Source organism: Pseudorasbora parva, chromosome 3 (assembly GCF_024679245.1).
Source record: "Pseudorasbora parva isolate DD20220531a chromosome 3, ASM2467924v1, whole genome shotgun sequence".
Taxonomy (NCBI): Eukaryota; Metazoa; Chordata; class Actinopteri; order Cypriniformes; family Gobionidae; genus Pseudorasbora; species Pseudorasbora parva.
Genome location: NC_090174.1, coordinates 63,237,177 through 63,252,527, shown reverse-complemented (window position 1 = coordinate 63,252,527; position 15,351 = coordinate 63,237,177). Strand labels below are relative to the sequence as shown.

The 15,351-nt window shown below is 45.6% G+C and overlaps 1 protein-coding gene across 7 annotated transcripts in view; it reads right to left on the bottom strand.

The window, feature by feature from the left end:
- cita (citron rho-interacting serine/threonine kinase a) overlaps nucleotides 1–15,351 on the bottom strand; it is a 196,765-nt gene that overhangs the window by 32,429 nt on the left and 148,985 nt on the right. For 5 of the 7 annotated variants that reach the window (XM_067439785.1, XM_067439786.1, XM_067439787.1 and 2 more), the window contains 7 exons: nucleotides 15,279–15,351; nucleotides 14,009–14,100; nucleotides 13,822–13,926; nucleotides 13,009–13,178; nucleotides 11,284–11,325; nucleotides 9,229–9,309; nucleotides 8,582–8,717 (listed from right to left, as the gene is read on the bottom strand). The exon at nucleotides 15,279–15,351 is cut by the window's right edge and continues 108 nt beyond it. In XM_067439785.1, coding sequence (XP_067295886.1) covers nucleotides 8,582–8,717; nucleotides 9,229–9,309; nucleotides 11,284–11,325; nucleotides 13,009–13,178; nucleotides 13,822–13,926; nucleotides 14,009–14,100; nucleotides 15,279–15,351 — 699 coding nt within the window. The remainder of the gene's footprint in view (nucleotides 1–8,581; nucleotides 8,718–9,228; nucleotides 9,310–11,283; nucleotides 11,326–13,008; nucleotides 13,179–13,821; nucleotides 13,927–14,008; nucleotides 14,101–15,278) is intronic. The other 2 variants (XM_067439788.1, XM_067439789.1) reach the window with 1 other exon arrangement.

The following is a 15,351-nucleotide window of genomic DNA, read 5'->3' as shown; positions in this document are numbered from 1 at the left end:
TACTGTAGTGAAGCAGAGCAGGAGCGAGTGTTGAGGAGCTGAGCACGGCCGCTGGAGCGATTGGTTATTAACGTTACTGTAGTGAAGCAGAGCAGGAGCGAGTGTTGAGGAGATGAGCACGGCTGCTGGAGCGATTGGTTATTAACGTTACTGTAGTGAAGCAGAGCAGGAGCGAGTGTTGAGGAGATGAGCACGGCTGCTGGAGCGATTGGTTATTAACGTTACTGTAGTGAAGCAGAGCAGGAGCGAGTGTTGAGGAGCTGAGCACGGCCGCTGGAGCGATTGGTTATTAACGTTACTGTAGTGAAGCAGAGCAGGAGCGAGTGTTGAGGAGCTGAGCACGGCTGCTGGAGCGATTGGTTATTAACGTTACTGTAGTGTAAAGCAGAGCAGGAGCGAGTGTTGAGGAGCTGAACACGGCTGCTGGAGCGATTGGTTATTAACGTTACTGTAGAGAAGCAGAGCAGGACCGAGTGTTGAGGAGCTGAGCACGGCCGCTGGAGCGATTGGTTATTAACGTTACTGTAGTGAAGCAGAGCAGGAGCGAGTGTTGAGGAGCTGAGCACGGCCGCTGGAGCGATTGGTTATTAACGTTACTGTAGAGAAGCAGAGCAGGAGCGAGTGTTGAGGAGCTGAGCACGGCTGCTGGAGCGATTGGTTATTAACGTTACTGTAGTGTAAAGCAGAGCAGGAGCGAGTGTTGAGGAGCTGAACACGGCTGCTGGAGCGATTGGTTATTAACGTTACTGTAGAGAAGCAGAGCAGGACCGAGTGTTGAGGAGCTGAGCACGGCTGCTGGAGCGATTGGTTATTAACGTTACTGTAGTGAAGCAGAGCAGGAGCGAGTGTTGAGGAGCTGAGCACGGCCGCTGGAGCGATTGGTTATTAACGTTACTGTAGTGAAGCAGAGCAGGACCGAGTGTTGAGGAGCTGAGCACGGCCGCTGGAGCGATTGGTTATTAACGTTACTGTAGTGAAGCAGAGCAGGAGCGAGTGTTGAGGAGCTGAGCACGGCCGCTGGAGCGATTGGTTATTAATGTTACTATAGTGAAGCAGAGCAGGACCGAGTGTTGAGGAGCTGAGCACGGCTGCTGGAGCGATTGGTTATTAACGTTACTGTAGAGAAGCAGAGCAGGAGCGAGTGTTGAGGAGCTGAGCACGGCCGCTGGAGCGATTGGTTATTAACGTTACTGTAGTGAAGCAGAGCAGGAGCGAGTGTTGAGGAGCTGAGCACGGCCGCTGGAGCGATTGGTTATTAACGTTACTGTAGTGAAGCAGAGCAGGAGCGAGTGTTGAGGAGCTGAGCACGGCTGCTGGAGCGATTGGTTATTAACGTTACTGTAGTGAAGCAGAGCAGGAGCGAGTGTTGAGGAGCTGAGCACGGCCGCTGGAGCGATTGGTTATTAACGTTACTGTAGTGAAGCAGAGCAGGACCGAGTGTTGAGGAGCTGAGCACGGCTGCTGGAGCGATTGGTTATTAACGTTACTGTAGAGAAGCAGAGCAGGACCGAGTGTTGAGGAGCTTAGCACGGCCGCTGGAGCGATTGGTTATTAACGTTACTGTAGTGAAGCAGAGCAGGAGCGAGTATTGAGGAGCTGAGCACGGCTGCTGGAGCGATTGGTTATTAACGTTACTGTAGTGAAGCAGAGCAGGAGCGAGTGTTGAGGAGCTGAGCACGCCCGCTGGAGCGAATGGTTATTAACGTTACTGTAGTGAAGCAGAGCAGGAGCGAGTGTTGAGGAGCTGAGCACGGCCGCTGGAGCGATTGGTTATTAACGTTACTGTAGAGAAGCAGAGCAGGACCGAGTGTTGTGGAGCTGAGCACGGCTGCTGGAGCGATTGGTTATTAACGTTACTGTAGTGAAGCAGAGCAGGACCGAGTGTTGTGGAGCTGAGCACGGCTGCTGGAGCGATTGGTTATTAACGTTACTGTAGTGAAGCAGGGCAGGAGCGAGTGTTGAGGAGCTTAGCACGGCCGCTGGAGCGATTGGTTATTAACGTTACTGTAGTGAAGCAGAGCAGGAGCGAGTATTGAGGAGCTGAGCACGGCTGCTGGAGCGATTGGTTATTAACGTTACTGTAGTGAAGCAGAGCAGGAGCGAGTGTTGAGGAGCTGAGCACGGCCGCTGGAGCGATTGGTTATTAACGTTACTGTAGTGAAGCAGAGCAGGACCGAGTGTTGAGGAGCTGAGCACGGCCGCTGGAGCGATTGGTTATTAACGTTACTGTAGTGAAGCAGAGCAGGAGCGAGTGTTGAGGAGCTGAGCACGGCCGCTGGAGCGATTGGTTATTAATGTTACTATAGTGAAGCAGAGCAGGACCGAGTGTTGAGGAGCTGAGCACGGCTGCTGGAGCGATTGGTTATTAACGTTACTGTAGAGAAGCAGAGCAGGAGCGAGTGTTGAGGAGCTGAGCACGGCCGCTGGAGCGATTGGTTATTAACGTTACTGTAGTGAAGCAGAGCAGGAGCGAGTGTTGAGGAGCTGAGCACGGCCGCTGGAGCGATTGGTTATTAACGTTACTGTAGTGAAGCAGAGCAGGAGCGAGTGTTGAGGAGCTGAGCACGGCTGCTGGAGCGATTGGTTATTAACGTTACTGTAGTGAAGCAGAGCAGGAGCGAGTGTTGAGGAGCTGAGCACGGCCGCTGGAGCGATTGGTTATTAACGTTACTGTAGTGAAGCAGAGCAGGACCGAGTGTTGAGGAGCTGAGCACGGCTGCTGGAGCGATTGGTTATTAACGTTACTGTAGAGAAGCAGAGCAGGACCGAGTGTTGAGGAGCTTAGCACGGCCGCTGGAGCGATTGGTTATTAACGTTACTGTAGTGAAGCAGAGCAGGAGCGAGTATTGAGGAGCTGAGCACGGCTGCTGGAGCGATTGGTTATTAACGTTACTGTAGTGAAGCAGAGCAGGAGCGAGTGTTGAGGAGCTGAGCACGCCCGCTGGAGCGAATGGTTATTAACGTTACTGTAGTGAAGCAGAGCAGGAGCGAGTGTTGAGGAGCTGAGCACGGCCGCTGGAGCGATTGGTTATTAACGTTACTGTAGAGAAGCAGAGCAGGACCGAGTGTTGTGGAGCTGAGCACGGCTGCTGGAGCGATTGGTTATTAACGTTACTGTAGTGAAGCAGAGCAGGACCGAGTGTTGTGGAGCTGAGCACGGCTGCTGGAGCGATTGGTTATTAACGTTACTGTAGTGAAGCAGGGCAGGAGCGAGTGTTGAGGAGCTTAGCACGGCCGCTGGAGCGATTGGTTATTAACGTTACTGTAGTGAAGCAGAGCAGGAGCGAGTATTGAGGAGCTGAGCACGGCTGCTGGAGCGATTGGTTATTAACGTTACTGTAGTGAAGCAGAGCAGGACCGAGTGTTGAGGAGCTGAGCACGGCTGCTGGAGCGATTGGTTATTAACGTTACTGTAGTGTAAAGCAGAGCAGGAGCGAGTGTTGAGGAGCTGAACACGGCTGCTGGAGCGATTGGTTATTAACGTTACTGTAGAGAAGCAGAGCAGGACCGAGTGTTGAGGAGCTGAGCACGGCTGCTGGAGCGATTGGTTATTAACGTTACTGTAGTGAAGCAGAGCAGGACCGAGTGTTGTGGAGCTGAGCACGACTGCTGGAGCGATTGGTTATTAACGTTACTGTAGTGAAGCAGGGCAGGAGCGAGTGTTGAGGAGCTTAGCACGGCCGCTGGAGCGATTGGTTATTAACGTTACTGTAGTGAAGCAGAGCAGGAGCGAGTATTGAGGAGCTGAGCACGGCTGCTGGAGCGATTGGTTATTAACGTTACTGTAGTGAAGCAGAGCAGGAGCGAGTGTTGAGGAGCTGAGCACGGCTGCTGGAGCGATTGGTTATTAACGTTACTGTAGTGTAAAGCAGAGCAGGAGCGAGTGTTGAGGAGCTGAACACGGCTGCTGGAGCGATTGGTTATTAACGTTACTGTAGAGAAGCAGAGCAGGACCGAGTGTTGAGGAGCTGAGCACGGCCGCTGGAGCGATTGGTTATTAACGTTACTGTAGTGAAGCAGAGCAGGACCGAGTGTTGAGGAGCTGAGCACGGCCGCTGGAGCGATTGGTTATTAACGTTACTGTAGTGAAGCAGAGCAGGAGCGAGTGTTGAGGAGCTGAGCACGGCCGCTGGAGCGATTGGTTATTAACGTTACTGTAGTGAAGCAGAGCAGGAGCGAGTGTTGAGGAGATGAGCACGGCTGCTGGAGCGATTGGTTATTAACGTTACTGTAGTGAAGCAGAGCAGGAGCGAGTGTTGAGGAGATGAGCACGGCTGCTGGAGCGATTGGTTATTAACGTTACTGTAGTGAAGCAGAGCAGGAGCGAGTGTTGAGGAGCTGAGCACGGCCGCTGGAGCGATTGGTTATTAACGTTACTGTAGTGAAGCAGAGCAGGAGCGAGTGTTGAGGAGCTGAGCACGGCTGCTGGAGCGATTGGTTATTAACGTTACTGTAGTGTAAAGCAGAGCAGGAGCGAGTGTTGAGGAGCTGAACACGGCTGCTGGAGCGATTGGTTATTAACGTTACTGTAGAGAAGCAGAGCAGGACCGAGTGTTGAGGAGCTGAGCACGGCCGCTGGAGCGATTGGTTATTAACGTTACTGTAGTGAAGCAGAGCAGGAGCGAGTGTTGAGGAGCTGAGCACGGCCGCTGGAGCGATTGGTTATTAACGTTACTGTAGAGAAGCAGAGCAGGAGCGAGTGTTGAGGAGCTGAGCACGGCTGCTGGAGCGATTGGTTATTAACGTTACTGTAGTGTAAAGCAGAGCAGGAGCGAGTGTTGAGGAGCTGAACACGGCTGCTGGAGCGATTGGTTATTAACGTTACTGTAGAGAAGCAGAGCAGGACCGAGTGTTGAGGAGCTGAGCACGGCTGCTGGAGCGATTGGTTATTAACGTTACTGTAGTGAAGCAGAGCAGGAGCGAGTGTTGAGGAGCTGAGCACGGCCGCTGGAGCGATTGGTTATTAACGTTACTGTAGTGAAGCAGAGCAGGACCGAGTGTTGAGGAGCTGAGCACGGCCGCTGGAGCGATTGGTTATTAACGTTACTGTAGTGAAGCAGAGCAGGAGCGAGTGTTGAGGAGCTGAGCACGGCCGCTGGAGCGATTGGTTATTAATGTTACTATAGTGAAGCAGAGCAGGACCGAGTGTTGAGGAGCTGAGCACGGCTGCTGGAGCGATTGGTTATTAACGTTACTGTAGAGAAGCAGAGCAGGAGCGAGTGTTGAGGAGCTGAGCACGGCCGCTGGAGCGATTGGTTATTAACGTTACTGTAGTGAAGCAGAGCAGGAGCGAGTGTTGAGGAGCTGAGCACGGCCGCTGGAGCGATTGGTTATTAACGTTACTGTAGTGAAGCAGAGCAGGAGCGAGTGTTGAGGAGCTGAGCACGGCCGCTGGAGTGATTGGTTATTAACGTTACTGTAGAGAAGCAGAGCAGGAGCGAGTGTTGAGGAGCTGAGCACGGCCGCTGGAGCGATTGGTTATTAACGTTACTGTAGTGAAGCAGAGCAGGACCGAGTGTTGAGGAGCTGAGCACGGCCGCTGGAGCGATTGGTTATTAACGTTACTGTAGTGAAGCAGAGCAGGAGCGAGTGTTGAGGAGCTGAGCACGGCCGCTGGAGCGATTGGTTATTAACGTTACTGTAGTGAAGCAGAGCAGGAGCGAGTGTTGAGGAGCTGAGCACGGCCGCTGGAGCGATTGGTTATTAACGTTACTGTAGTGAAGCAGAGCAGGAGCGAGTGTTGAGGAGCTGAGCACGGCCGCTGGAGCGATTGGTTATTAACGTTACTGTAGTGAAGCAGAGCAGGAGCGAGTGTTGAGGAGATGAGCACGGCTGCTGGAGCGATTGGTTATTAACGTTACTGTAGTGAAGCAGAGCAGGAGCGAGTGTTGAGGAGCTGAGCACGGCTGCTGGAGCGATTGGTTATTAACGTTACTGTAGTGTAAAGCAGAGCAGGAGCGAGTGTTGAGGAGCTGAGCACGGCTGCTGGAGCGATTGGTTATTAACGTTACTGTAGAGAAGAAGAGCAGGACCGAGTTTGGAGGAGCTGAGCACGGCCGCTGGAGCGATTGTTACACAAACACACAGCATTGGAGTACCGGGACTTTTATTATGACGGGACAGGACACAGTCGCCGACCTTGCGCACTTCCGCTTTCTCCGGTCAGGTAAATCAGCTATTTTTATCATATCAGATACATTTAAGGGGCCAAGGGTTGCTCTCTTCCCTGAACTGAAATGAAGTAGTGGGCTGTACTTTCCACATGATTGCACTGCAAATGATCCAGAACGCTGCAGCACGTCTTGTATTCAATGAGCCCAAAAGGGCTCATGTCACACCTCTATTCGTCTCTCTGCATTGGCTACCACTCGCTGCCCGGATCAAATTCAAAGCCCTGACTCTTGCTTATGGATCTTCCACAAGCGCAGCACCCGCATACTTCGACTCACTCCTACGCGTCTACACACCCACCAGAAGCCTTCGCTCAGCTAATGAGCGAAGGCTTGTGGTACCATCACAGAGAGGCATGAAATCCCTCTCTCGAACTTTTTCTTTCATTGTTCCGGGTTGGTGGAACGATCTTCCGTCCTCCATACGCACAACAGAATCACTCACTTCGTTCAAAAGATAGGTAAAAACTCATCTCTTCCATGAGCACTTAATCTTACATTAAAAAAAAAAAAAAAAAAAAAAAAAAAAAAAAAATTCCCCCTCTATTTCTCCTTTCTTCTTTCCTTTTCTGGTCTTTGCTACTCTGAGCAGTGTGCAAATCTTAGTATTTAGGGCACTTTTTGTGTTTCGTTGCCTCTTCTTGACGGATCGCTTCCTGTTCTCCTGAGTTGTAAGTCGCTTTGGATAAAAGCGTCTGCTAAATGCATAAATGTAAATGTAAATGTAAATGATTGACATTAGGTTCAGTACGCCCACAAGCCGTGCGAGTTATTCGTGTATTGCAGGTTGGCTGGTGTTTATGTTGCCCGCATACCGCCTCCCGTGGCCGAGACTGGTATTACGACACCTGTCGGGCCGGGGCTAGTAATGCTACTGCTAATTAAGGTTGATATCTCTGCAGCAATATAACTTGACATTTTTTTAATGACATCATCGCCCTTATTTCTCATTCTTTTGATGCGTGTAGGTCATTATTTGGATATTTTTACCTCAATTTTTACACATGGCACCTTTAAAGTCATAAAAGACAAGATAATTACAGGGATATTGGAGTCTAAACACAGAAATGCCACATTATCATGAAAACCTTGAAGCAGATCTGAGGGAGAAACACACACACACACACACACACACCTCATATACGTGCTGCTTAAGTAGCCTATAAAGGGCTTTCCTTGCCGTTAAGTAAGGGCTAATGTCCACCCAGCCGGTTGTTATCGCAGAATAAACCCCGACAGAGTGATCAGGACCCCGAGGCGAAGCGGAGCGTCACTCTGAAGGGGTTTATTCTGCGATAACAACCGGCTGGGTGGACATTATCCCGCTTATTACACGACTACTAGTCTCAAATAAATAATTATTAGACACAAAATATTGTCTCGAGATTAAATATTTTATTTGCTTTTACACAAAGCTTCCGCGAAGAAAAACAGTTCCGTACTGCTTTAAGCCTTTATCTATTGCTGCTAAATGTTGAAAATGAACGCTGAAAGGGTTAGTTCAGCCAAAAATGAAACCAAGCCTCTGATTTACTCACCCTCAGGTCATTATAGGTGTTTATGACATTCTTCTGTCAGACAAATGCAATCAGAGTTATATTTAAAAAGTCCAGGCTAACGTTAATCCCAGCAGTAGTTGGAGCTGTTTCTGAAGTCCATTAAATGCAGCTGTCCGTCAAATAACGTGCTCTACACGACTGCGATGGGTTAATAGAGCCTTCTGATTCCAATCGATGCGTTTGTGTAAGAAAAATATCCATATTAAAAACGTTAGAAAGGAAACCCGCCTTGAAGTCTTCCATTGTAACCCACGGCTGTTTAAGCCACAAGATGGCGCCAGCGTTAAGCTCAGAAGTAGAACCGGTCAAGATAACTCGCAGTACCCGGATGAGCGGTGTGTGTTATCTGGAAATAACGTACCGCTGGAATGAGCCATTGACCAATCAGAATCAAGTATTTCACAGAGCCGTGTAATAATGCTTGGATAACACACACGTCTCCTTTTTATTAAAAATAATGGCTAGTGCGGTGGATGGGATATGCAAACCTACCAACATAAGTGGCTTAATCTTTGGAATGACCTATCGCGAGAGGACAATAATACGTTTGGTCGCATAACTGCAGCTAATTGAAACTATCATTCCGCAATCGTTTTTTTAATCAATATTTTGAAAATATTGCAAATGTTTTGCGCAAATCTGTAATGCAGCTATTGAAGTGGTTTCATCATCGATGAACTTTGCAACATTAACACAGTTATCATCTAGTCTAGAGCTAAATAAAGCGGACTTTACTGGTCTGATGTGTTCTGCAAAAACCGACTAAAATGATGATGGACAGAGCAAAAATGCCTCCGTTATTATTTTTCTAACGATTGTGGAAATGCAGCGCATGGATGTGACGGCACTGACCGGTGATCATGAGCAGTTTGTCGAGCTCCTTCAGTATCTGGATCTGGAACACAGAGTCGAGTCCTGGGATGTGTGTGAGCGAGTTCTTGATGACGTTCAGCGCGTACAGACCCTCCTCTGAGCCCACCAGCACGATCTGAAACACACGATCAGATCATGTTTGTAATGATCAAGCTCACTCATACACACACACACACCGGACGCGCACATTATACACGCAAGCTCACTCACACACACACACCGGATGCACACATTATATACACGCAAGCTCACTCATACACACACACACACACACCGGACGCGCACATTATATACACTCATATACACATCACAATCATACACTTTGCACGCACGCACGCACACACACACGCACACACACACGCACACACACACGCACACACACAAACACAGACCTTTATTTTGGATGAGATTAATCACGATTAATTCCCCCCAGCACTAATATATATATTTGTATTTGCAGTTTTTAATGGCTGGCTTATGACCAGAAGCATCAGATTTTTGGCCATTAAATGATTAAAAGTCCGTTTTTTATTTACAGTGTTGAATTGTGTGCAGGCGGTGGTTTATTTTCAAGGCGTTGGCTTTGGTTTGACCTCTAATGAACATGATGATCAGGTGAGCTGTACCTGGTCGGTCAGGGGTAAAGTACAGTTTATATCCAGCCGATCGTCTCCCTCCAGCTTCAGCAGAGAGTTCCCCAGCAGTTTCTGTGCAGAGACAGAGATGAAAGATTAAACACACACACACACACACTCTTCACTGTGTAAAGGAGCGCTGGATGCTGGAGGCAAGCGTGTGTGTTCAGGAGAGCCAGTGTTTCCTACAGAAGTGTGTGTTATATCTCAAACATGTCCTGACCGATGAGATCGCTGCTCTCTTTTAAAGGAATATCTGTCTGTGCTTCACCACCACCATCTCAGAAGCTCATCTCCGTCACCGAATAATATTAAAAAAGTCACTTTGACTCGCATTTGCAAGTTTCACAATTCTGAGGGAAAAAAACAGAACTGTGAAATAAAAAGTCACAATTATCTTTTAAATTGTTTTATTCCGTGGGGCAACTCATTATTCATCATTGTTTACGATTTATTACAACAATAATTATTCGACATGCATAGGTGGTGGGTTTATTTTTATTATTTAATTACATTTTTATGATTTTCTTTAGCAATGTTGAATTATGTAGAGTTGGTTGGTTTATTTTTTATTATTTAATTACATTTGTATTATTGTCATTAATGTTGAATTATGTAGAGTTTGTGGGTTTATTTTTTATTTAATTAAATTTGTATAATATTCTTTAGCAATGTTGAATTGTGTAGAAATGGTGGATTTATTTTTATTAATTGATTATATTTTCATTATTGTCATTAATGTTGATGGATGTATTTTTATTTTTTATTTGCATTTTTATTATTTTCATGTTGAATTATGCTGTTTTTTTTTTATTCAACATTGCTAAAACCAAATACCTACATATTACTCAAAATTATTCAAAACACAAAAAAATAAACACAATGAGAACAATTTTATTATTGTATACTACTTTTATAATGATTGATCTCAAGGTCTCCATAGAGTAAATCCTGGATACAGACGTGAACAAAAGTACATAAATGCATAATTGTTTTCATGTTTTGATCAACAAAACAACACAAAATGAGCACTTCAACACACACACTGCAAACAATGCTTTTCTTAATCAGTATTTTTGTCTCGTTTCTAGTCAAAATATCTAAAGATTCTTACATTAAGAAACATTTACTAGACAAGTATAAATTATTGTCTTGTTTTGGGGAAAAATAACTTAAAATGAAGAGAGTTTTTGCTTAAAATAAGATAAATAATCTGCCAATGGGGTGAGAAAAATAATCTTGTTTTCTGTTTGAATTAAGATTATTTTTCTCACCCCATTGGCAGATTATTTATCTTATTTTAAGCAAAAACTCTCTTCATTTGGAGTTATTTTTCCCCAAAACTAGACATTTACTTTTGCTTGTCTAGTAAATGTTTCTTGTTTTAAGAATTTTTAGATGTTCGGACTAGAAACAAGACAAAAATACTGAGTAAGAAAAGCATTTTTTGCAGTCGATTGAGTGATTCATTTCAAATGACTCATATGAATCATTTGAATCAGTCCACACTGGTCATGTGTGTTGTTATAAAGATGTTTTAACATTATTGAATATTTTCAAGCTCAGAACTGCAGGAAACACTGGAGTCTGCGGATGATGTACAGCGGCATTCATTCAGTTCCCTAAAGCGCAGAGATGCACTGCAAAAAATGCTATTCTTACTCAGTATTTTTGTCTTGTTTCTAGTCTAAATATGTAAAAATTCTTACATTAAGAAAAATTTACTAGACAAGTATAAATTATTGTCTTGTTTTGGGGACAAATAACTCAAAATGAAGAGAGTTTTTGCTTAAAATAAGATAAATAATCTGCCAATGGGGGGAGAAAAATAACCTTAATTCAAACAGAAAATAAGATTATTTCTCTCACCCCATTGGTAGATTATTTATCTTATTTTAAGTAAAAACTCTCTTCATTTTAGAAACAAGACAAAAATACTGAGTACGAAAAGCATTTTTTGCAGAGATGAGAACATGACCTGATAATGCAAGCAACACGAGCACCAGACAGAGAGCATGCTGGGTAATAACACACTCATCTGATTACCTGAACCAGCGGCGAGAGAGTCTTCTGACGTTTACCACCGGCCTACAGCATTCACAACACAACCACACTCACAGCGTTAGACAGGATTAATGAACATTCATGTCTGAGAGCGTTAGAGCTGATGCCATTTCTGTTCATGTGCTTTTATAGCGGAAAGACTCTAAATGTAGTTGGGTTAGTTCACCCAGAAATGTAAATTGTGTGATTAATTCCTCCTGTGGTTGGCCAGCCGTCAGACCTCCGCTCATCTTCACACACAGATGAAGATATTAGTGTTGAAATCCGATGGCTCAGAAAGGCCTTCATTGACACCAATGTCATTTCCTCTCTCAAGACCCATAAAGGCACTAAAGACGTCGTTACAAAGCCCATCTCACTACAGCGGCTCTACTATCATTTATGAAGAGATCATTTGATCACTTGAGAGCAAAGAGAAGAGCCAAAGAAGGCCCCTAGAAGAGACAGCCAGAGCAAAAGACAGCGTCAGAGCAAAAGACCCCGAGCAACAGTTGCAATCTTCTTTTATCCATCCCGTGACCATGTGACTGAAACCCTGAGACATTCAAACTGACCAGTCAGACCAGACTTCCCCCACTGTACTACAGGTGTGGCAGCATTTTGCCTACAGGCCCTCAACATCTCTTTGTCTTTAGGAATCCCAAACAGCCCCACTGATAAGAGAGAGGGGGTGAAACACAGTAAAACAAAGGTCTTTGTTCAAAGTCAAATATCAAATATCTTTGATTATTTTGGATTCTTTCAAACTGCATGTAGTAAAATCAGCAGCCATCTGTGGACTCGTTCCTCCAGCTCTGGCCATCTTTCTCTCAGTCCGTGATTAGCTTTGTTTTCTTCATTACAGTTAAAGTTATAGTCCAGTTCGACTTATAGTCCGGAAAATACGTTAGTATTTTTGTCTTGTCAAAATATCTAAAAATTCTTACATTAAGAAACATTTACTAGACAAGTAAAAATTGTCTTGTTTTGGGGAAAAATAACTCAAAATGAAGAGAGTTTTTGCTTAAAATAAGATAAATAATCTGCCAATGGGGTGAGAGAAATAATCTTGTTTTCTGTTTGAATTAAGATTATTTTTCTCACCCCATTGGCAGATTATTTATCTTATTTTATCCCCAAAACAAGGCGACAATTTTTTTAAAGAATTTTTAGATATTTGGAATAGAAACAAGACACAAATACTGAGTAGTGTTGTCAAAAGCACCGACCGCGATACCAAATCGGTACTGAAATGTTAAAAATGTGACGCTTTGAGCGCTGTTGAGCTAAATCGTTAACACCTCTGACTGGCCATTGTGCTCACACACTCATCGGATGTCGGTCTTCGGTCTTTGATTGGCTACTAGGATCAGCGCTTCACAAACATGTTGTAAAAATACATCAATGACGCTTTTCACAGAGCGCTTGCACAGATACACACAGAGCGTTTAAAAACAGGAGTCTATCGGTCCGCTGGTCGACGCCTGCTTGTGCTTTCAAACACTTCCGTGCGTTGATCATTGTAGCCAATCACAGGCACATCTGATGAGCACAATGACCAATCAGAGGCGTTTACGATTACAGCTCAACAGCACTCGAAGCGGCACATTTTTAAAATTTCAGTACCGATTTGGCATCGCTGTCGGTACTTTTGACGACACTAATACTAAGTAAGAAAAGCCTTTTTGGCAGTGTTGATCGCAGAGTGTGTGTGTATTAAAAACTCACCGAATCCGCTTCGGTTTTCTCTCTCGATCCTCTGCTTCCGGCCACCACTGACTCCAGTACGGCCACCCAGCGCTGCTTATCTGGGAAACTGGGAGCCATGAAGTACAGAGACTGACCCGGCCAACACGTGGTGTGAGGATGAGACTCCAGCTTCAGCACGTACGGGATATCTGACACACACACACAGGTTTGTTTCACTATATTAGTGTGGACACTGCATAGACTTCCATTGATTATTTTATCAGGTTAAAGGAGACGTCTACTGCCATTTCATGCAATCTGTCTTATTTACACTGGTAAAGAGTTGATGCTAGTTGGACGTATGACGGAGTATTTCTGTGCCAGACACATTCCTTCGAGTGATGAACACGTTTCAGTGTTCCTGAAACCCAGCGTAAAGGGAACAGTGGATGTAGTTTGTGTTTCAGGAGTTCTGCAAGTGTGTGTGTGTGTGTGTGTGTGTGTGTGTTCCCGGTCATGAGTGGGAACCTCAGGCAGTGATTGAAACTGCAGCAAATGTGTGTTTTGTGGACAATTGCTGTGTAAGTGCACATAATGTGAACAACACTAATGTATAGTGTGTGTGTGTGTGTGTGTGTGTGTGTCTTTAGCTCCGCCCACTGCACGCCTCCACGGACTCGGCTGTTTTCAGAAAGAATCGGTTCAGTGTATCTGTCTTTTATCAATATGATAAACAAAAGACTCTTTGGAGATATGAAGGATTAACACGACTCTACAGATACTCCCGATTAACATGAGACTGTGTGTGTGTGTCTGTGTGTGTTATGGCCCTTTAATGATGTGTTTTCTGACCTGATTTAGCCGTGTTGATGAGTTCAGAGGCTCCGACGGCTCCATGTACCGTCACCTCACCGTCCGGCAGACACAGCTCAAACTCCTCCTGCGGCTTCACCGAGTCTGAAACACACACACACACACACAGTTCAGAGCACACACCCAATCAGCCCCAGGCGTGAGATCTGATGGAGTTAGCGTCTACCTTCTGCTGGCTCGGTCTCGTAGATCGATACTTTAGTCCCGTCCAGCACGACATACTTCCTCTCCCAGCCCTGCTGCCCTCTCTTCCCGTTCCTACACACACACACACACACACGTTTGGTTCAATATCTTTATGGGGGACTCTCCATAGGTGTAATGGTTTTTAAACTGTTCAAACTGTATTTTCTATCCCCCTACACTCCCCCTAAATCTACCCATCACACACACACACACACACACACACACACACACACACACACACACACAGCCCCTAAACCTACCCGTCACAGGAAAAATTCTGTTTTTAATTTCTCAAAAAAAAAAACTCCTCCTGTATGATTTATAAGCCTTTTGAAAAGTGGGGACCGTTGGCTGGTGATCTCAGGTTTTACTATCCTTATGGGGACATTTGGCCCCCACAATGTAATATTAACAAGGGCGCACGCACGCACACACACACACACTTAATCTCACGACATTAACCCACGCGTTAGACAAATCTGGGTATGATTTTCATGTTGCAGCCCTAATAGCATTTCATATAATTCACAAAAAATATAAATAAATATATTAATCTATTTTCCCCCCCAATATACAAACCTTTTTTAAATTCGTTTTTAAAAACATTTAAACAGTTTAAAACTGTGTAGAAGTACTTTCTGAGGGCTCCCTTGAGGCTCTCGGACTCTGACGTCATTCCTGCACTCGATTTCTCACTTGATTCTGTTCAAACTGAGCCGCGACACAATAACCCTCACACACACACGTTTGTTTTTTGTGACAAATGGGGACATTCCATAGGCGTAATGGTTTTTATACTGTACAAACCCTATTTACTATCCCCTTACACTGCCCCTAAACCTACCCATCACACACACACACACACACTGCCCCTAAACCTACCCATCATACACACACACACACTGCCCCTAAACCTACCCATCATACACACACACACACACACACAGCCCCTAAACCTACCCATCACACACACACACACACACACTGCCCCTAAACCTACCCATCACACACACACACACACACACACACACACACACACACTGCCCCTAAACCTACCCATCACAGGAAACATTCTGCATTTTTACTTTCTCATAAAAACTCCTCCTGTGTGATTTATAAGCCTTTTGTAAAGTGGGGCCATGGGTAATGTCCTCATATTTCACCCTCTCCTGTAATACCTGTGTCATACCCATGGCATTATACACATTTGTGTCACAAAAACATGCCCACACACACACACACGAGCGCACCTGGGCTGCTTCATCCAGCCCTCCAGGCGCACGTGGCCCGACGCCTCTTTGACCTGCAGGGCCGGAGAGCTGG